Below are 19,123 nucleotides of genomic sequence, written 5' to 3'. Positions count from 1 at the left end.
CATGGTCTCTGCTGAGTTGTGGAGCTCAGAGCCCCTCCCCTCAAGATCAGGTTTATTGAAGTATAATTTAGGTACCATAATATTCACCTTTTCTACTGGTTTTGACAAGTACATTTAGTTGTGTAACCCCCACCACCATCAATACGTAAAGCAGTACTATCGCCATCCCCAAATTCTCTTGTCCTCCCAGCCCCAGCCCCTGGTAACCACTGATCTGTCTGCTGTCCACATAGACCTGCCTTCTCCAGAATGTCATCCAAGTGGAGCCCACAGGATGTGGTCTTTGGAGCCTAGCTGCTTCCCATAGCAGCTAAGGCTTAGCTGAATGCATTTGAGATTTACTCGGAGATTTGCGACTGTTTTGTGTGCCAAGAGCCCGTTTCTTCTGGCTGCCGAGGAATAGTCCCTGCTGTGGATGTACTGCGTTGGTGCCATCTTGGGGACAAAGACAGAAGGAAAACGAGTAACCTTGACCCAGCAGGCCTGACTGACTGTGTTCACCGGCATGGACTACATCAAATGTTCTCCCATAGGCAGAGTTAGGTCTGGGGAGGTAAATTCGATTGTTATGGAAAAATAGACAAATGTCACTTCTTGCACCTCCAACTGTGGATTGAGAAACTCACATTGACTTTGTTGATTTTGTGTGTTTTGTTGGGGACAATATGGCCCCCGCAGGCCTGAAAGGGAGGGAGGGCCCCAGGAAAGCCCTGTCCCCTGGGCTTTATGACAACAGTGCCGAGTCATAGAGGCCCTGCGGGTTCTCCTTGCTGTGGCCTTGGATCTCCTGGGCGGAGTTTTGCCTTTGTGGGCTGATGGGAAATGATGGAGTTTCTTGGAACCAGTCAGAACGCCAGTTACTGTGGCCCCAGGAAAACCTGTAGCTTCAATGAGCCTCTGGATGTGCAGGCCCCAGTGATGCAGGAATGTTACCAGCCCTATTACCTGCCAGGGTACCGCTACCTCAACACATGGAGACCCAGCCTCTTCCACAAAGTCTCCAACGCCCAGATCTGCCCGGAGGAGGGGGCCACATGCCAGGGCGTTCAGAAGCCGCCCACCATCCTGCCCTCACTCCGCGCAGGGCTCTTTTGTCGCTACAGCCCCCACGACTGGGACAGGTCCCACGAGATGCAGATGCGCGGGGCGGAGGCTTCTCGGCTGTGGGCTGGCCGGCTGATCGGTGACTCAATGCGGCTCATGCAGGACAAGGACCAGCTGACGCAGCAGATGCAGGAGGGGACCTGCCGGAACCTGGGCCAGAGGCTGTCGGACATCGGTTTCTGGAAGTCTGAGCTGACCTATGAGCTGGAGAGGCTTCTTAACGAGAACCGAGGCTTGGACACAGTCAGGAAGCGGCTGGAGTGTGCAGCGGACGAGGTGAACTGCCCATTACAGGTGAGTGTGGGGCGGGGAGAGGGGCGGTGGCCGCAGCAATGCAGCACCATCACGTCCCTTGAGTGATCACGTGACAGGCACCTTGCAGGTTGGTTTGTACTGCAACACCATCTGTAATCTGTTTATAACATAAAAAATATAATCTTAGCCCTGCAGGCGTGGCTGAGTGGTTGAGCGTTGACCTGTGAACCAGGAGGCCATGGTTCAATTCCCAGTCAGGGCACGATCCCCAGTGTGGGGCATGCAAGAGGCAGCCAATCAGTGATTCTCTCTCATCATTGATGTTTCTCTCTCTCTCTCCCCCTCTCCCTTCCTCTCTGAAATCAGTAAAAATATATTTTTAAAATATATAATCTTAGTCAATTTAGGACAATCCCAGTCAAATCAGGGTTCCTCGCACTGGATAGAATGCCTTCTTCTCCTTGCGGTTATATCAACATTAAAGAGTTTCATCAAGATATTACAAGCATTCGGGGGCCTGCATGTGTGTGATGGATGGACACACTTAAAATAACCACTTCGTTTTCCTCCAAAGCTCTTAACACCTTCTTACAAACTCAAGAACATTCACTCTTATTTATTTACTGTGTTTCTCCCCACACTAGATCGTAGGTGCCATGAGGGCAGGGAATTGTGTCTGCTTTGTCACCAGCGTGTTCAAGACCTACTCAGCTGCGATGTGCCTGTGTGTCTATGCCTGACTAGACCAGTGGCTGGAATATCTTCCCAGCCTAGCTCAGTGTTTGGCACACAGTAGGCACTCATAAGTATCTGTTGAATAAATGAATAAATGTCTCAATGTGGACACTTGTGACACTTCCTTGGCCTCCCAGTCTCCCGTCATATCCTGGATCGGTAAGGATGGCTTTGGGCTGCATGTAAACAAATAGGTGGCCACATTGACTCAACCAAATAGGAGCTTCTTTGTTTGTCATAGTGAGAATTCTAGAGGGAAGCACATCAGGCATCCACTTGATGCCAGAAGGCAGCCAGGCTCTGATCTTTCTGCTCGGCCACCCTTTAGCATGTGCTGCTGTCCTACCGCTGGCAAGGAGGTTTCCTATCTCACCTTGCAAGCTCCCACCTGCAAGGAGTGCTGTGATGTTCTCACTCGAGGCAGGGAGGTGGGGGTAGGGCAGTGCGCCCAGTGGGTCTGTCCCTTTTTATGGGGAAGATCAGTTTTCCCGAAGACCCCTCATGGGATTCCACTTTTAGCCCATTTGCCAGAACTCACCTGGGCTCCCTGGCTCAGTGGAGTCTGGATGAGTGAGTGTTTTTCTCGGGGTCCTGGAGTGGACATTGGGTAAGGAACCGGCAGTGTCTGCCTCAGGCTGGGGAGCTCATCTCGGCCACACAGTTGATGTTCTGGGGTTCCCTGGAGTGTGTGGGGACTCGGAACATCCTACCTGGAAACCACATCAGGTGCGGGGACTTCTGCAGGAGAGGTCTTGTCTCCAGACCCATCGGGAGACATGGCACAGAGTCTGTCCACTCTGGTGGGGTGGGGGTGGGGTCCTACTATCTCCCCACACCCCTAAGTTTCTCCCCTGGGAGAAGAGTGGGCAGGGATGCTGCTCAGAGACCCAGGGCAGCGTCCCAAATCTGTGTTCTCCTCTCCCACTGTCTTCTACCCCCAGCCTGTGTGGAAAGCCCAGATCTGCCCATCACATGTGCCGCCTCAGGCAGCCACAGGCACCAGAGTCATCTCAGTTCTGTCCACTTCTCTCCGTCTCCATGGTTACCACCTCAGTCCGGGCGTCTCTCACTGGACAGTGGTGACTGCCTCCCCCCTGGCCTCCGCACTCCTGCTCCCCCTTTAACCCCTTTCCCAGACTGCAGCCAGAGGGGTGATTTTCAATATTGAACTGGATTTCCCCACTCCCCTGCTAAAGCCACCTCAATGGCTTCCTCATGCTCCCTAATTAACATCGACATTCCTAGTCACAGCCTCTAGCGCTGCATGACCCAGCTTCTGCTCATCCTTCCAGCCTCGCTTTCTCCACTCCAGCCACAGTGGCTTTTCTGTCTGCTTCTCCTCCTCCTCCTCTTCCTCCTCCTCCTCTGACCTAGGCCTTTGCACCTGCTGCTCCCTCTTCCTGGCACATTGGCCCCATTCATCGCTGCTGCTTCTCATGATTCAGGTCATGGTTTGTCACCTCTGAGAAGTCCTCCCTGATACCCTGACTCCCCACCCACACATCACCCTGTTTTCATCACAGCTCTCATCACTGTCAGAAATGATTGCATTTATGTGTTTACGTGTGTGTGTGTTCTCTTCCTTCTGTGAGAACTCCATTAAGCTGGGGCACCTATTTGGCTTACTGAGGTATCCCTGGTACCGTGACTGAGGGGGACACAGAGGGGGGCTCAGGAAATCCTCATGGAATCCACGAATCCCTCGCCTTCCTGAGTTCCAGGTGCTTTGGCATCCCAACACCAGGATGTCGAGCTCCCCACTGCCTGCTCCCCGCTGCTCTTTGTGACATCACAGGCTAGTGGCCCCTCCCTGTTCTTCCCCTGTGTCATTGCAGGGGCTCCCTGAGCTGCCACTTGTTCTGTCTTCCATTCCGCTCTGCTCACGTCCCCACGACAGTTGTAGGTTCATTGCTGTGTGGCAGGCTTGCCTGGGTCTCGGCCCTGGTCACTTTGCAACGCTTCCCCCCTTTAGAGATCTCCACATCCAGCTGGCCCCCAGACACTGATGGGGTGAGGGGCACTGGGTGCCCGTGCAGCCAAAAATCCATGTATAACTTTTCCCCAAAACTTTACTACTGATGGGGCACTGTTGACTGGAGGCCTTACTGATAACATAAATAGTCAATTAACACATAAATTATATGTTATATGTATAATATACTGTATTGTTACAATAAAGTAAGCTAGAGAAAAGAGATGTTATTAAGAAAATCATAAGGGCGAGAAAACACATTTACAGTATTTATTGGGGAAAAAATCCTCATATAAGTGGACCCGTGTAGTTGAAACCCGTGTTGTTCAAGGGTCAGCTGTAAGTTCATAGTCATATTCACCTGCACAGCAAACCTGTGAGATACGCACCAATATTGCACCCGCTGCAGCCGTGATAGCTCACCGCTGTGGCGAGGAGGCAGAAACCCACTCAGATGCACGATGGTGAGGCTACATGAAGCGTCCAGGTTTCCCCGGGAATAAATCAGATCATGGCCAAGATAGACCTGAGTTCCTCTGCGCAGGATTCCAATACGACAGGGAGAACACATGATTTCCCGCTGCTTCCTACAGGTGGCACTGGAGTGTCTGTACCATCGAGAGAAAAGGATCGGGATCGATTTGGTCCATGACAATGTGGAGAAAAACCTTATTCAGGTAAGGTGCTTCCTGTAAGCTCAGTCCCCCCTAAGGGAGGAGGGAGGGCCAGCTGGTCAGAGAGCTTTCTGAGCAGAAGCCACCTGTCAGCCCATGCAAAGTCAGGGCTCAGAAAGCCAGGATGGGGGCCTAGGTTGCAGTTTAGGGACAGGGAGAAAGATAACTTGACCCTCAGTCTTTTCATCTCTAAAATGGGCATCATCATCATTACACCAGTAAAAAATAATTTAAAAAGCTAGCATTTATTGAGCACCTACTGTATGTTATTACACACTGTACCACTTTGTATGCCTTATTTAATTTAATGATCAAACAATCTATGATTGAGTAGTTGGCACAGAGTAGGTGCTAAATGTCCTTTTAACCTGGAAGTATATAAAAAGAGAAGAAGGTGGGTGAGGAATGTTGAAGCTCCACAATCGACCCTTATCTGTCTGGCCAGGGGATCACGTGGGGTGAGGCAGGACATGGGCCCCACCCTTGTGTCTCAGCTTGTGGGGCGGAGGGTGCACAATGAGAGGGGAGGGATGGTCACTGGCCTGGGGGCCAGGCTGCTGTGGGTTTCTAAGGGGCGCCTCTGTTTCTGACATTTTCATTCAAGGAGGTCGATTTGCTGAAATGCTGCCAAGAACAGATGAGAAAACTAGCTCAAAGAATTGAAATCCAGTTGCGGTAAGGGCTGCTTTCTCTCCCTCTTGGAGCTTGTTTGGGCCCCCCAGGTTGTGTGGGGCAAGCCAGATGGACCCCGGTACTCGGTGGTTCTTTTGGTCAGTGGTGTACTGGTGTTTAACAACCAGCTCCCTAGGAAAGAAAAAAAAATCCTGATTTGGAGCATTTGTCAATGTCCACATATAAATGCTGCCCTGATAGCTGATTCCATTCTACCAATAGTGTGTTACTGAGATGTGCACATTGATTTCCATGAGTCAGCACATCACTGGTGATTCCTGTTTGCAATGGGGGCCGCAGGACAAGAAACTGCTCTCACAGTGGCCCACCTTACCTGCTCTCCCCACTGTGAGCCCTGTACCTGGGGTGATGGCAGACTGGGTGGCAGTCGGCATCCAGGCGAGGGGCCGGGCATCTCCAGAGGGGAGCTGGTGGATGCCTGAGCCATGTGTCTTCAAAAGGAATCAGCTTTTCGTTCTTGGAAGATTACGTAACTGGTCTCATGACAAGCCAGGAGGCTCCCCCATAATTAAAGGGCGGCTTGAGTTTTATGGGGCTTGGGACCCACAGCTAAGCTCTTGGCACCCAGCTCTTCCAGAGTCAGCCTTCCCGCCTGGTTCTTGACTGGGGCATTTGCCTTTAAGTCATGCAGGGCACGCTGCTCTGCTAGCTTCTCTCTTATTTCCTTGGACCCAGATGGCAGGAGGCAGGATGGCAACCTCTCCAGGGCAACCCTTCCTGCTGTCGGGGGCACTGCGGCAGCCTGATGGGATGCCAAGGGGCCAGGCAGCTTGCAGATAGGCTCCGGGGGTTTGCTGCCCTGGCTTGCTATACCCCAGGGACAGCAGTAATCCCTCCCCACACACACCCTCTCTACAGCAGCCCCCCAACTCCACTGCAGTGAGAACTGGGTGGCAGGGATTGGAGAGAATCACCCAGGACAAAAAGCACCCCAGGCAGTGTTGAAAAGCTACCCCAGAACATGAGGACATGGTCAGGGGCAGATTCAGGGAGCTGCAAGAGAGGGTGGTTGGAAATGAGGTGCAGGCTCAGCAGTGGGTGAAGGGCCCGTTGAATAGCTGAGGTGGGGTTAAGTTCTGTCTTTGACGCCTCGTCCTGATTTCTGACGATTCCACTGCCACGTGGACTACTGGTTGCCTAATGTTGTCTATAAATGAATTCACTTTTTTAAAAACCTTAAATCCTTGGATTTAAACAGGAAAGTTAGGGCAGGCAAACATCTCTATTATATTTGTGTTGCTCTTATTTTTACAATTATGTATTTCTGGCAAGAGAGATGATTTTCCATTTGTTGTTGACATAAGGCTGTGACAGAAATCAGTGTTGGGGTGACGGGAGGGCTGAAGTTTAGGGAATGGGACAGTTTGAACCAGCGGAGTGAATAAAAGCCCAGACTTGAAATTGGGGAGCTGGACCCTGAGAGAGAAATTCCGAGACTAGGGTCGGGGGCTGCTTTGCAATCCCAGGCAATGAAGGGTGAGGTGGAAGAATTGGGGGAACCAGAGAGACCGAGACAGACCAGGACAGTCCCATCCACTGGGAGACATAGAGGGGCCCAATGTAATGCTGGACGTTGGGCGACATTTAACGCCGGTGGTCTTGATCTGGCATCTAGAAGGGTTTAGCAATCTGGAGAAGGGACTGTGCATAGATTAAATAAGCATCCAGAGACGAAAGATAATTTTAAAAGGCATATTGGGGGAGGCAGAGGAGCCTGGCTAAAGAAACTAAGTTCTCTTTGTCTCAGGACCCCTTGCTTTTTATTAACACAAATTGTCCTAAGGCAAGGTGGAGATACACACTTCAAAGGGTAGGGTTTCATCTACAGAGTCTATTGCCTGAATGGGGAATAGCCTATGGCTGTTCGGGTGTTTGGCCAGTAGGAGGCAATAACATGTAGATTAAGATGCCCTGAGCTGTCTGGCAGCAAACAATCAATTTAATGCATCCTTTTCAGGTTTGGGGAAATGCCTTAGCCATTCCAGCAGGTGATAACATGTGACTCAGCCCTGTTGAGTCCCCAAGTTCCATCAACCTTTTGATGAAACCCTTGAAATTATGACATGCTGGAATTGTCTTCCGGCACCGATGTCTGAGGGAGAGAGACAGAACAAGAATGACATGAAGCAAAGGACAGAGATGTGTATGTGTGTGGGGGAGACAACGGGACAGAGAGACACAGATGTGCCAGACAAAGAGAGAAATCAGGAGGGGCATCAGAGACAGAGACCTGAGATGGAGAGGGACATAGAGAAAGAGGAAGAAAGCGGGGGAAGCTGGGAGGGACACAGATGAAGCAGCTGAGGCAGAGGAGGTGGGAGGGAATGAGCAGGTGTAGGGGACATTCCCTTGGCAGGACCAGAGGCCGGGCCACCTGGATAGAGGCTATTGGACCTCGAGGAGCAGCTATTGGTCAAAGGCTGCCTGGCATCTTGCAGGAAGGCAACCCGTGTTGCTGGGCAGCCTGATTTACCCAGAACTGGCCAGAGTTTCAATACCATGGGTGCTGGCCGCCTGTGGGAAGCTCTGCCCCTGACCCCCTCGGGTGGCCAACCTGGCACCGGCAGGCCTGGGCTGGCTGCTGACTTGTGGTTTTGTGGGTGAGGCCGAGGCCCCCATCTGGGCAGGATCATGTCCTCAGCTCACCAGCTCTCTAACAAAGCAGAAGGCTCTTCGTGATGGGCCGGAGCCAAGTTCCGGCTTTTCCTGGTGGACCAACAGCCGGGTGAGCCTCAACAAGGGCTGGGCTCTTTGTCATGGGCCCACGAAGGGAGATAGGGGCTGTCCCATCCTTCCCTGGGCATCACCAGCGAGGGCCAGGAGTCTAGACCAGCTGGCCAGGGATTCTGAGGCCCCAGGTGCTCCTCCAATACTCTGGCAGGTTCTTTCTACAATTCTGGTCTTTCTTCACATGCCAGTTCATTAGATAAGATGGGGCGCTATTTCTCCACGGCGCTGCCCATTCCGAAGGCTCCAGGATGGTTCCTTCTGCCCAACATCACCCCTGAGTATCCTCATAGGTGGGGGCCCACCATCAGGATTTCATTTTCTGGCTCCTGACCTGTTTGAAACCCTCACCAGCTCCCAGTGTCAGTAGCAGAAAAAGAAAGGGACAAAAAGATAGGCAGAGACAGACTGGTGAGAGAGAGGGGGAGAGAGAGAGGGAGAGGGAGAAAGAGAGAGAGGCCCTAAGACATAGAGAAAGCAAGAAAGATGAGAAAGAGAAAAAGATGTCAGAAAGAGATATAGAGATAGAGAGACAGAGAAAGAGAGGATGCAGAAGGGGAAAGAGAGACCAATGTAAGATGTGCACCCATCACTTTAGTTGGTATCTGGACCTCAACTTGCTTAGTCAGAGTTGGTCCCTTATTATCGCCCAATTCTTCAAGGTGAAAGTCCCAGTCGACGCTTAGGTGTCTTTAACTGACTAATCCACTCTTTTCAATCAAGAGAGAAACAGAAAAAGGTCCAGGTCTAGAGCCTTCTAGAGACGATGGATTCTGCTGGGATTCTGTTAGTGCTTGCTTAGTGTTTATGTTTGAGGTGACCTATGGAAAGATTTATTGGTTTTCCTTTAAAGACCGTGGTGGGGGTTTCCCTTTCACAATACATTCATTTATATTCTAAAAGTTATTTCATAAAAATACAAGTAGCAGGTAAGTAATAGTATATACACGTTGGGAATATGACAAGAATCATGAACATGGTTCTCCTATGTTCAGAGTTTGGCAAATAGTGGCCTTTATGTCTAAACTTTTTAGCCAAGATACCAGCCCTGGAGATTCAAGTCCTAGGCCCTTTCTATTGTCCCCTCCTTACCTCTGCCCAGTCCCTGACTGTCCAGTCCCTGAGTGCCCAGTCCCTGAGTGCCCAAGTCCCTGACCATCCAGTCCCTGACCATTCAGTCCCTAAGTGCCCAGTCCCTGAGTGCCCAGTCCCTGACCATCCAGTCCCTAACCATCCAGTCCCTGAGTGCCCAGTCCCTGACCGTCCAGCCCAGGGGTGGGCAAACTTTTTGACTCGAGGGCCACAATGGTTTCTTAAACTGGACCGGAGGGCCGGAACAAAAGCATGGATGGAGTGTTTGTGTGAACTAATATAAATTCAAAGTAAAGGAGCGGAGGGGAGAGCAAGAGAACCCTCCGCTCTTTCGGCTCCGTGGGCCGGATAGAACAGCCGAATGGGCCGAATCCGGCCCGCGGGCCGTAGTTTGCCCACCGCTGGTCCAGCCCATGAGTGCCCAGTCCCTGAGTGCCCAGTCCCTGACCATCCAGTCCCTGACGGTCCAGCCCCTGAGTGCCCAGTCCCTGAGTGCCCAGTCCCTGAGTGCCCAGTCTCTGACCATCCAGTCCCTGACCACCCAGTCCCTGAGTGCCTAGTCCCTGACCACCCAGTCCCTGACCACCGAGTCCCTGAGTGCCCAGTCCTTGACCATCCAGTCCCTGGCTCCACCCAGTCCTGGACTCTGCCCGGCCTCTGGTTCTGACAATCTTACTGAGCTGCTTCTAAGTCCTTAAACACCTGCAGGTCTCTAGCTCCTCTGTTTTTGCACATGAGGTGTCCTCAGCTTGGAATTCTCACCCCCCATCCAACTTTGTCGGGAATGTCTGCTCCTGTTATTATGAAATCTCAGCCCAGATACGTCCCTGGGAAGCCTGCCCTGGTTACCCACGCACCCTGAGCTGATGGCTTCCTCCTGAGTGTTACTGTCTATCCTTTACAAACCTGCACTGTTGCCCTTGCCACTCTGTACCATATGTAGTTTTACTGTATTTATTTACACAAATATGAGAGCAACATGAAGGTAAGCGACTGGGTCTTATTCATGTCTTCTCCCTCTGTGCCGGGCATAGGATGAGACACATGGTTTAAAGCGATACCGGGCTTTGTCCAAAGTGTGAATTCGTATCTTCTCAATCAGGTTAGCAAACCACAGCTGGAGGGACAAATCTGGCCCACCACTTGTTTTTGTAAATAAAGTTTTATTGGAATGCAGCCATACCCATAACTTACATATTATCTATGACGGCCTTCTGCATAGCTGAGTCATTGCTACAGAGACCATATGACTGACGAAGCCTAAATATTTAGTATTTGACTCTTTACAGTAAATGTTTGCTCACCCCTGTTCTAATGACAACAGGTTTGCTTGGATTGGGGGGAAGTTGAGGGGTTGGGGGGAGGTCCTGGGTATATGGTGGGGGCATCGAAGTGGGAAGAGGCCTGAGAAGCTGCTGGGTGGACAGAGACTTGGCTTTCAGCAGTGGCTCAGCACTGACCTGGGAGTCCAAAGACTTGGCTTTCAGCAGTGGCTCAGCACCGACCTCCCATAAGACCTAGGGGGAGGGACTCTGGATAAGGGCACAGTCCAGGAATAAATCCGTGACCCCGCCCCCCTCCCCTCCACCCCAGGGATAACCGAGATGCTCAGCATGCTCTGGAGAGGGACCTTGAGGACAAAAACTCAGCCCAGTTTATTGACGAAAAGTGTTTTAACCTGAGGAACACATCCGACTGCATCAGCTTCTTCCATGGTATGGAGAAGGTCGATGGCACGTAAGTACTGGGCTCTAGGTCCCCATCTGACCCTGTCTAATGGGAGAAGGGGCCTCTGAGTCTGCTCCCTTAAAGGGGCATTGATCGTGCGCCAGTCAAGTGAGAGGCAGTGTGGTTCCACGGGGACTCTTGGTTGCAACCCATAGCATCCAATTCTGGCTAAAAAACTTGAGACAAGATGAAATTTACTGGAAGGCTGTGGAGAGCCACAGACTCAAGGGGAAGGCTCTGGCAGCTTGAATGAGCCAGGAAGTGAAAGCTAATCAGAGCACCACCATCCTGCCATTCTTTTTTTTTTTTTCAAATTTTTATTAAGGTATTATATGTGTACATATCTTACCATTGCCCCCCACCCCCACCCCATCCTGCCATTCTTGCCCCACTTTGCCCAAGATTCAAATTCCAGCAAGACAGAACAAGTGATCGGCTGAGTGAGGGTCACCCGGCCACTGCTGCTGGGCCAGGACATGCTGGGGCACCTCGATTGGCAATGCCACCAAACAAACCCCACAACAACATGGCTGTAACCAGAGGGAGAGGAAGTCAAGCTCGGCTGGGAGCCGATTGATGTCCACCTGTGCTGGTAGTGGTCATGATTGGTGTCCACCTGTGCTAGTAGTGGTCATGATTGGTGTCCACCTGTGCTGGTAGTGGTCATGATTGGTGTCCACCTGTGCTGGTAGTGGCTGCCCGGCCTCAAATCCAGCCTCAACACTGGCACGTGGGGTGAATTCCTTAATCCTCTGGGCCTGTTTCCTCATCTGTAGCCCTGGGCTAATCATAGTGCCACTGCCCAGAGTTGCTATGAGTATAAAACGGTGGGCGTGTGAAGTGCTGAGCACAGAGCCTCGTGTATGCCAACAGCCAACATTTATTAAGTGCTTGCTGTATGACCTCACTGTCTCAGCCCAGCAGCTATGAGGTGCCTTCTGCATGCTGGGCACTGTTGTGGGTGTGTCACAGCATCCCAGAACTTCCTGTAGAACTGACGCATGCTTTCCCACTCGGTAGCTTGAAGGCTGGAGAGAGACACACACATACAGAGAGAGAGAAAGAGAGAGACTCTGGGGTACAAGCAGGGGTGGTGTCCATCTTGGGCCATTTAAAAAAATCTCTTGCCTATAGATTTGTGCTTGTCATATAGTAGGTGTGCAATAAATATTGGTTGAATGAAAGAATGAATGAAAGGGGGAAGAGAGGGAAAGAAGGACGAAAGGAAGGGAGAGAGAAGGAAAGAAGGAAGCGAAGGTGTTTGTTGGCAGTCTCCTGAACCACCTTCTGGATCTTAAAACATACATGTTGAGAGGACCCTTTGGTGTTTCCAGTGATGGCAGCTCCTGGGGGCCTTTCTTTTCCTGACAAGGTGGACTTCCCTATGGCACTGGCAAGGTGAGCAGGGCTTAGGGGGCTTGGTGCCCTCATCCATAGCTGCCCATCAGGACAGAGAGTGGGAGGACTGCCTTCCCACATCGATGCCTCCCTGAAACCTGGGCAGCCAGGCCGGCTGGGCTGGTGGAGACTCCGACTTCCGTGCCCAGGAGGGCTGCTATTTAAAGTCCCTCAGCCTGCACCTCCACTGCTGTTTGTGGTCACTAATCGCTCCTCAGGTGTGCTAGCTCAGGGCTTTCATTTGGGTTTCTTTTTCTAAAAAGTCTTTGTTGTTGAGAGTATTACAGATGTCCCCATTGCCCCCACCCCATTACCCCCCTCCACCTGGTTCCCGCCCCACCCCAGTCTTTCACCCCCTATTGTCTGTGTCCATGGGCAATGCATAAATGCATAGAAGTTCTTAGGTGAAAGCAGCGCTGTGTCTGGGCAGCTTAAAGGTTGTTTGGAGACTCTGAATTGCAGTTGTCTCTGTTCACCTCAGTTCTCTTTGCCACGGGTTAACTGATGGTGGTGGTGGTGGTGGTGGTGATGATGGTGATGGTGATGATGGTGATAGTGGGTGCCTTTTACGTGATGTTTACTATGTCCCGGGCCCCCTGCTGAGAGCTTTACACACAGTGTCTCATGAATCATAAATATCTTATCGAGTGTTTACTATTGTCAGGGCTGTGATGGGGGCTTCACATTTAGTCACTCAACAACTACAGGGTTATTATCCCGTTATTATCCCCATTCATAATGAGGAAACTAAGGCTCAGAGAGCTGAAGCTCCCGGCCTAAACTCACACAGTGAGGGGCCGAGCCGTGACCTGAGCCCGCACTGGATGGACACTGAGCCTGTGCGTGTTATCCAGGCGCCTTTCTGCCTCCCCAGCAAAGCCTGCCGTCTGTGTCTTTAGTCTTCAGAGGACACAGGCTACAGAAAGCACTACCTGCCTCCCACCTGGGCACACCACCTGCCAGGAGACGGGCTGCCCCTGGCAAAGCTCCCCAGGGAGAATGTGCTTAGCGGGTCATTTTCTCTGGAGCCCAGCTGCCTGTTCCCGAGGAGGGCGAGGGCTCTGAGGTGGCTGCTGCTGACACTGACGGTGCCCCATTCAGCAGCAGGTGAAGCTGCTGCTCTCTTCTGCTGTCCTTGTGCCTCCTCCTCCCTCATCTGATGGCGAGGAGCTGTGTGACCTTGGAAAAGACACTTCACTTCTCTGAGCCTCAGGTCTTTGTTGGATGACAGCTCTGCAGGCACAGTGCCTCTCCCATCTCCAGAAGCCCGAGACCCCTTTCTAGTGCTGGACGTTAGCGCCTGCGAACGCCAGGACAAAATGACATATGACATATGCTTGAAAATGTCTACCCACCATGCAGTCCAAGTGTGCTTTAAAACGTCTGGAACGAGACTTCTATTTCAGAAAATTCAGTCTCTTTTTACTGCTGCCCGAGAATAGAAAGGGACTTTATTTAAGAACTGGACAGACCTCCTGGCTAGAAAAGGCCTTGAATAGGTCTCTCGTCTGGTTTACGCAGGAACTGAAGCCAGCTTGAAGGCCCCCCCAGAGGACAATACTCTCGCTTGTTCGTCGGTGGCTGCTTGTGGGGTTTCTGTATCTAAGGAAGGGCTTTCTGTTGTCTAAACTGAATCCCTGATGAGTTGTCGCCTCTGAAAAGCCTTCCCTGCCTGCCCTTTCCAAAGCAACCTGGGTCTCCGTTCAGCCCCTACCTTCCTTCATTCCTTAGCTGTAGAGGCGGCTGCCCTTTGCAGACTGGCTCTTTGCCATCTGGTTTCCGGTTGAGTTCAGCCAATAGGAGGGACAGCAGCAGGAAATGGAGGGAGGAAGGAGAAGGATGTGGGGGCTTATCCTCCCTTGCTCCCGCTCTCCCGCCCTCTCAGTGACCCTCCAAGCCTCCTCCTCTCCTGCCTGTCCCTCTCCTCTTGCCCTTCAGAGCTGAGTGGTAACAACTTCATGCAAGAGCTAATCCATGAGCACCTCAACACCCTCGGAGTATAAATTCCATTTCTTTCTTTCTATGACCCTGACACCTGATGGCCCTGCTCCCTTTGTCTCTCTTTCATCATCTTGCTCCTGAATTCCTTCATAGCCCAAACACCCTGTGTAAGCATCTTTATTTATTGTCTGTCTCCCTCCACTGGAAATGTATCACCATGAGGTCAGGGATGTTGCTGTTCTTGTGTCTAGCTCTATCCCGAGTGTCTAGAACAAGGCTTGCCATGTAGTCAGTGTTCAAAGAACATTTGTTGAGCAAGTAAGTCAGTGCAAGTAACAAGGCCACATGCACATCCCTGCATGGAAGGGACCCCGCAGCCAGCACGGTGCCCCGTCTCTGTGTTTTGGTGGGGAGGGAGGGAAGTGTTATGGAGAAGAGCCTTTCTGGGACTCTCTCCTCTCCCATAACTCACCCCGGAAAGCAGCTGCCCTCTCTACACTGCAGTGGCCTCACCTGAGAAATGAGGGGGTTGGATCAGCCCAGGGGTTCTCAACTGGGGACCATTGTGCAATGTCTAGAGACCTTTTCTGTTTGTTACACTGGAGGGGCATTGCTGGGCATTACTGGCATCTGGTAGGCAGAGGCCAGGGCTGCAGCTAAACATCTTACAGTACATGGGACAGTCTCCCACCACAGAGTCTGACCCCGACCACAGGTCAAGAGAGCCGAGGCTCAGCAACCCTGGATTCGGAGGTCCCCAAGGCCTGCCACACAGCCCTGGTCCTCACCTGTGTTGAATTCCCTTGTGCCTCTTGCAGGATCTCTGTGCCTGAGACCTGGGCCAAGTTCAGTAATGACAACATCAGGCATTCACAGAACATGCGGGCCAACTCCATCCGGCTGCAGGAGGAGGCCAAGAACCTCTTTGAGACTCTGTCGGATCAGATGTGGAAACAGTTCACCAACACCAACCTGGCTTTCAACGCCCGCATCTCCGAGGTGACCGATGTGAAGAATAAGCTACAGATGCAGCTTGCTAAGGTCAGTAAGCGAGAGGCGTCTCAGGACCGTTGTCCACTCTGCCACACCCTCTCCTTCCTCCCGTGGTCCCAGCAGTATCTGGCCATGCTGTCCACCCACTCCTGCCACTGACATGCTCCCACCTGTCACACAGTCTGTGTGTGCGCCCAGCCCAGAAGGAGACAAGGGCTCTGAGCTTCCTAGGAGGATTCAAGCATCTAGGGGTAAATTTCCCTTGCTCCCTGGATGTTGGAGCTGGGCTGTCCCCACAGCACCCGAAGGCTGCTGATGGCCGAGGATGGGTGTGGATATCAGAGCCCCAGGAACCAGGTCTGAGCAAACCTACTCCTCTCACATTAGCATCTTTGAAAATGTGACCTTTTGACCTTCAAGGCTTCAACAGCATCAGGACCCTGTGTTGAGGGGTGAGGTACTTTTGGAATTTGAGGAATAGGCAGCACTGTCAAGTTCTGTCACTATCTCCTGCCACTCCCATACTCACATGCCCCTTTCGCTACTCCCTTATTTCGATGTGTCATGCTGTTCCACACCTCTGGGGAAGTCTTCTCTGCGTGGAATTTATCCTTCCTGCCCTATATAAATTTAGACAGCTCCTGGTCCCCCAATGCTTAGCATACTGTCTGGCACACAGCAGACACTCCTTAAATCTTTGTGCGACAAATTAAAGGAATTACAATGATAACTTTTGAACTGATGTTTTTAAGAGAATGATGCATGAATAAGTGAATGCTTTTAATTTCAAGTATCTTCTTTCTGTCTTTCTCTTTTTTGTAGGGAAAAATAGTTTTTATATTATGGTAAAATATACATAAAAATTGCTATTGTCACCCTAGCCAGTGTAGCTGAATGATTAGAGCATGGGCCTGCACACTGAAGGGTTGTGGGTTAGATTCCCAGTCAAGGCCATGTACCTGGGTTGCAGGTTCAATCCCCGTTCCTGGTCAGGGTGCATGCAGGAAGTAACCGATGGATATTTCTCATATATATATCTCTCCCTTTCCTTCCCCCTCTTTCTTCCTCTCTTAAAAATCAATAAAAGCTCTAGCTGGTTTGGCTCAGTGGATAGAGTGTCGGCCTGCGGACTGAAGGGTCCCAGGTTTGATTCCAGTCAAGGGCATGTACCTTGGTTGCGGGCACATCCCCAGTAGGGGGTGTGCAGGAGGCAGCTGATCGATGTTTCTAACTTTCTATCCCTCTCCCTTCCTGTCTGTAAAAATCAATAAAATATATTTTTTAAAAAAATCAATAAAAAACATATCCTCAGGTGAGGTTTAAAAAACAGGAAGAATTTCTACTTGACATTACTGTGAGGATTAATGAGTAGATCTCTGTGGAGTTTGTAGAACAGAATTTGGCACATGGTAAACACTCAATAAAAAGGTAACAAGTATAAATACTATTACCAATGGAAAGAAAAGGGATCTTCTGGTTGGAGGTGGGGAGCAAAACCTTTTTTCTTTCCAAATTTCTCTGGGGAAGTTTTAATGATTACTAACAGCCTCATTACTGCTGATCAGAGTTTTTGCAACCACATGGATTTTTATTAATAGTCATTATATAACCACCAGGTGCTTTGCAAACAAGCCAGCACCCATTTGAGATCTACCAAACCCCTACATGACACTATTGACAACACTGCCTGACTGAGAACTTGTCTTTGGCTTTGTTAAGACGGTAAAAGAAGGAGTTGATGTAATGAAGATAAATATATAGCAACCATTTCACCTTTTCACAGTTTGTTTCAGCCGGAGGGTTTGAAATGCTCCCCTTAAAACTTTAACTGTTAATTGTTGAGCTTGGTCTGATCCCCTTGGCAAGAGGCATTTCTGGAAATTCTAGGCCCTCATCCTCACCTGTGCTGGAAAGCAATTAAATTATTGCCCAAGTGGTCATGGGAACCCACTTGAAAGGCCAGGTCTACACGGCTTCCCATGCGGACATTGAACACCCCCCCCCCCGCCCCCGCCCAGTGGTTTGGGAATGCGTACCCAGCCTTAGCTGTTCACCATGATCCTGGGGTTCCATCCCCCAGGCCACACCCCAAACCTTACAACTTGTCCTGGCACCTCATCCCTGTACTTTGTCCTTGCACTGGGGGGTATGTGTTGGTCATGTTGCCAATGGCTAGGAAAGGGGCTGGTGGCTTCTCTGGGCTGAAGCACTTGATGACCAGCAAGCAGGAGATTGACCTTGAGAACTGCTCTGTCCTGAGAGCCAGGGTCCAGGGGGGGTCTCCAGATAAACATAAGTCCCCACTTGCATCCACTTACCTGGTTGAATGTGCCTTTTAGGGGGAGGATTCTAGATGAGGGGAAAAGATGCAAGGACTTACGGGGAGGAGGTATGGGGCAGGGACACTGCAATAGAACAGCGCTTATTCTAAAGGTGTAGGAGCTCGCCCGACAGGGGAAATGACAGCAGGTGTGTGACATGGACATAGTGTTGATATCATTGAATCACACAGTGAGAAAGCTACTCCTTCTTCAGTCCTTTTACAATCCTTGTGATGATCCCAATGTTACCGGACAGGGACAGGCCTGGAGCAGGGCTGCCTCAGGCCAGCCTGTAGTGTGTGGATTCTTGACTTCATGTTGGAAAGATTTCACGACCTGAGTCCAGGTGGGTTTGAGAGTCTATTTATTAATGCCTGGGACAGTGAAACAAAGGAAGAAGTTAGGGTGGAAGAAACAGCAGGGGTGAGTCTAGGCCAGGGGCGGGCAAACTTTTTGACTCGAGGGCCACAATGGGTTCTTAAACTGGACCGGAGGGCCGGAACAAAAGCATGGATGGAGTGTTTGTGTGAACTAATATAAATTCAAAGTAAAGGAGCGGAGGGGAGAGCAAGAGAACCGGATAGAACAGCCGGATCCAGCCCGCGGGCCGTAGTTTGCCCAAGGCTGGTCTAGGCAGTGCTCTGCGTTGACTCCCTAGAAATGTTGTAGGAAAGAAGTGAGCCAAGGCAAGTGAAGGTCACAGTGATGGAAGTGAGCAAGGCGGGGCTGCTTTAGCTCACTGGGAAGTCAGAGGAATGGGGATCCTTGGAGGCAGGATCAGGGGATGAGCCTTGGTCAACTTGCTGCTGCCCACCACTCCCCTAGTTGCAAGTCTTGTGGGGACCCTTAGAGTTCAGGAAGAGATAAAAGGTTCACGTCTGGGAAGGGGCCTGGGCATGTTAGAGCAAGCCTGTACTGAGTCTTGGTCCTGAAGGTTTTATATCCCCTTTTTTCCTGCAGGTGAGAATCTTAGGGGAGGGTTTCAGTAGAATATTCATCAGCTTTCCAGGTGCATTTTAATAGGCTGATGCATCAAAATGAGCATGTAGGGGAATTTGGGATTATTCTTTGGTCTGTTTTATTGTTTTATTTTTTATCTTGGGTCTGTCTGGCTTTAATAGGCTTTTTGTTATTTATCCCCAACTTCATCTGTCCTTGGGCTTAGCTGGCACAAATGGCATTAATAGGGTCTTTGCTCTCTATTTTCCCAGGCCAGGGTGATTTAAGCTATGTATTCTCTGGTTAGGGTGGGGAGGTAGTAACCATTTGCTCTCAAATGTCCTTGGTTGGGGAAGATAAGGTCTCACAATTCACCAGCTGGCTGTAAAAAGTTCAAATTGTCTGGCCTTGTTTCATTTTCTTGTCTTATTTTCCCCATTCCATTTGCCCAGGGATTTTCCTAGCTTCTCACTATCTTGCCTCATCAAGAGGAAGGTCTTGGTTGGATGCTACAGTGCTTCCCTCATCCCTTTAACACGGGCTGATTTCCC

At 50.8% G+C, this 19,123-nt stretch overlaps 1 protein-coding gene across 1 annotated transcript in view; it reads left to right on the top strand.

Moving 5' to 3' along the window:
• Positions 1-825: 825 nt before the first annotated feature.
• TEKT5 (tektin 5) overlaps positions 826-19,123 on the top strand; it is a gene marked incomplete at both ends in the record, with an annotated part of 39,523 nt that continues 21,225 nt past the window's right edge. The window contains 5 exons of the mRNA XM_080679635.1: positions 826-1,398; positions 4,660-4,743; positions 5,345-5,415; positions 10,846-10,989; positions 15,138-15,360. Coding sequence (XP_080535761.1) covers positions 826-1,398; positions 4,660-4,743; positions 5,345-5,415; positions 10,846-10,989; positions 15,138-15,360 — 1,095 coding nt within the window. The remainder of the gene's footprint in view (positions 1,399-4,659; positions 4,744-5,344; positions 5,416-10,845; positions 10,990-15,137; positions 15,361-19,123) is intronic.

This window comes from Plecotus auritus, assembly GCF_963455305.1.
Source record: "Plecotus auritus genome assembly, chromosome: 7".
NCBI lineage: Eukaryota > Metazoa > Chordata > Mammalia > Chiroptera > Vespertilionidae > Plecotus > Plecotus auritus.
Note: the sequence above shows the minus strand (reverse complement) of the source record. Positions and strands in the feature narration are given on the sequence as shown.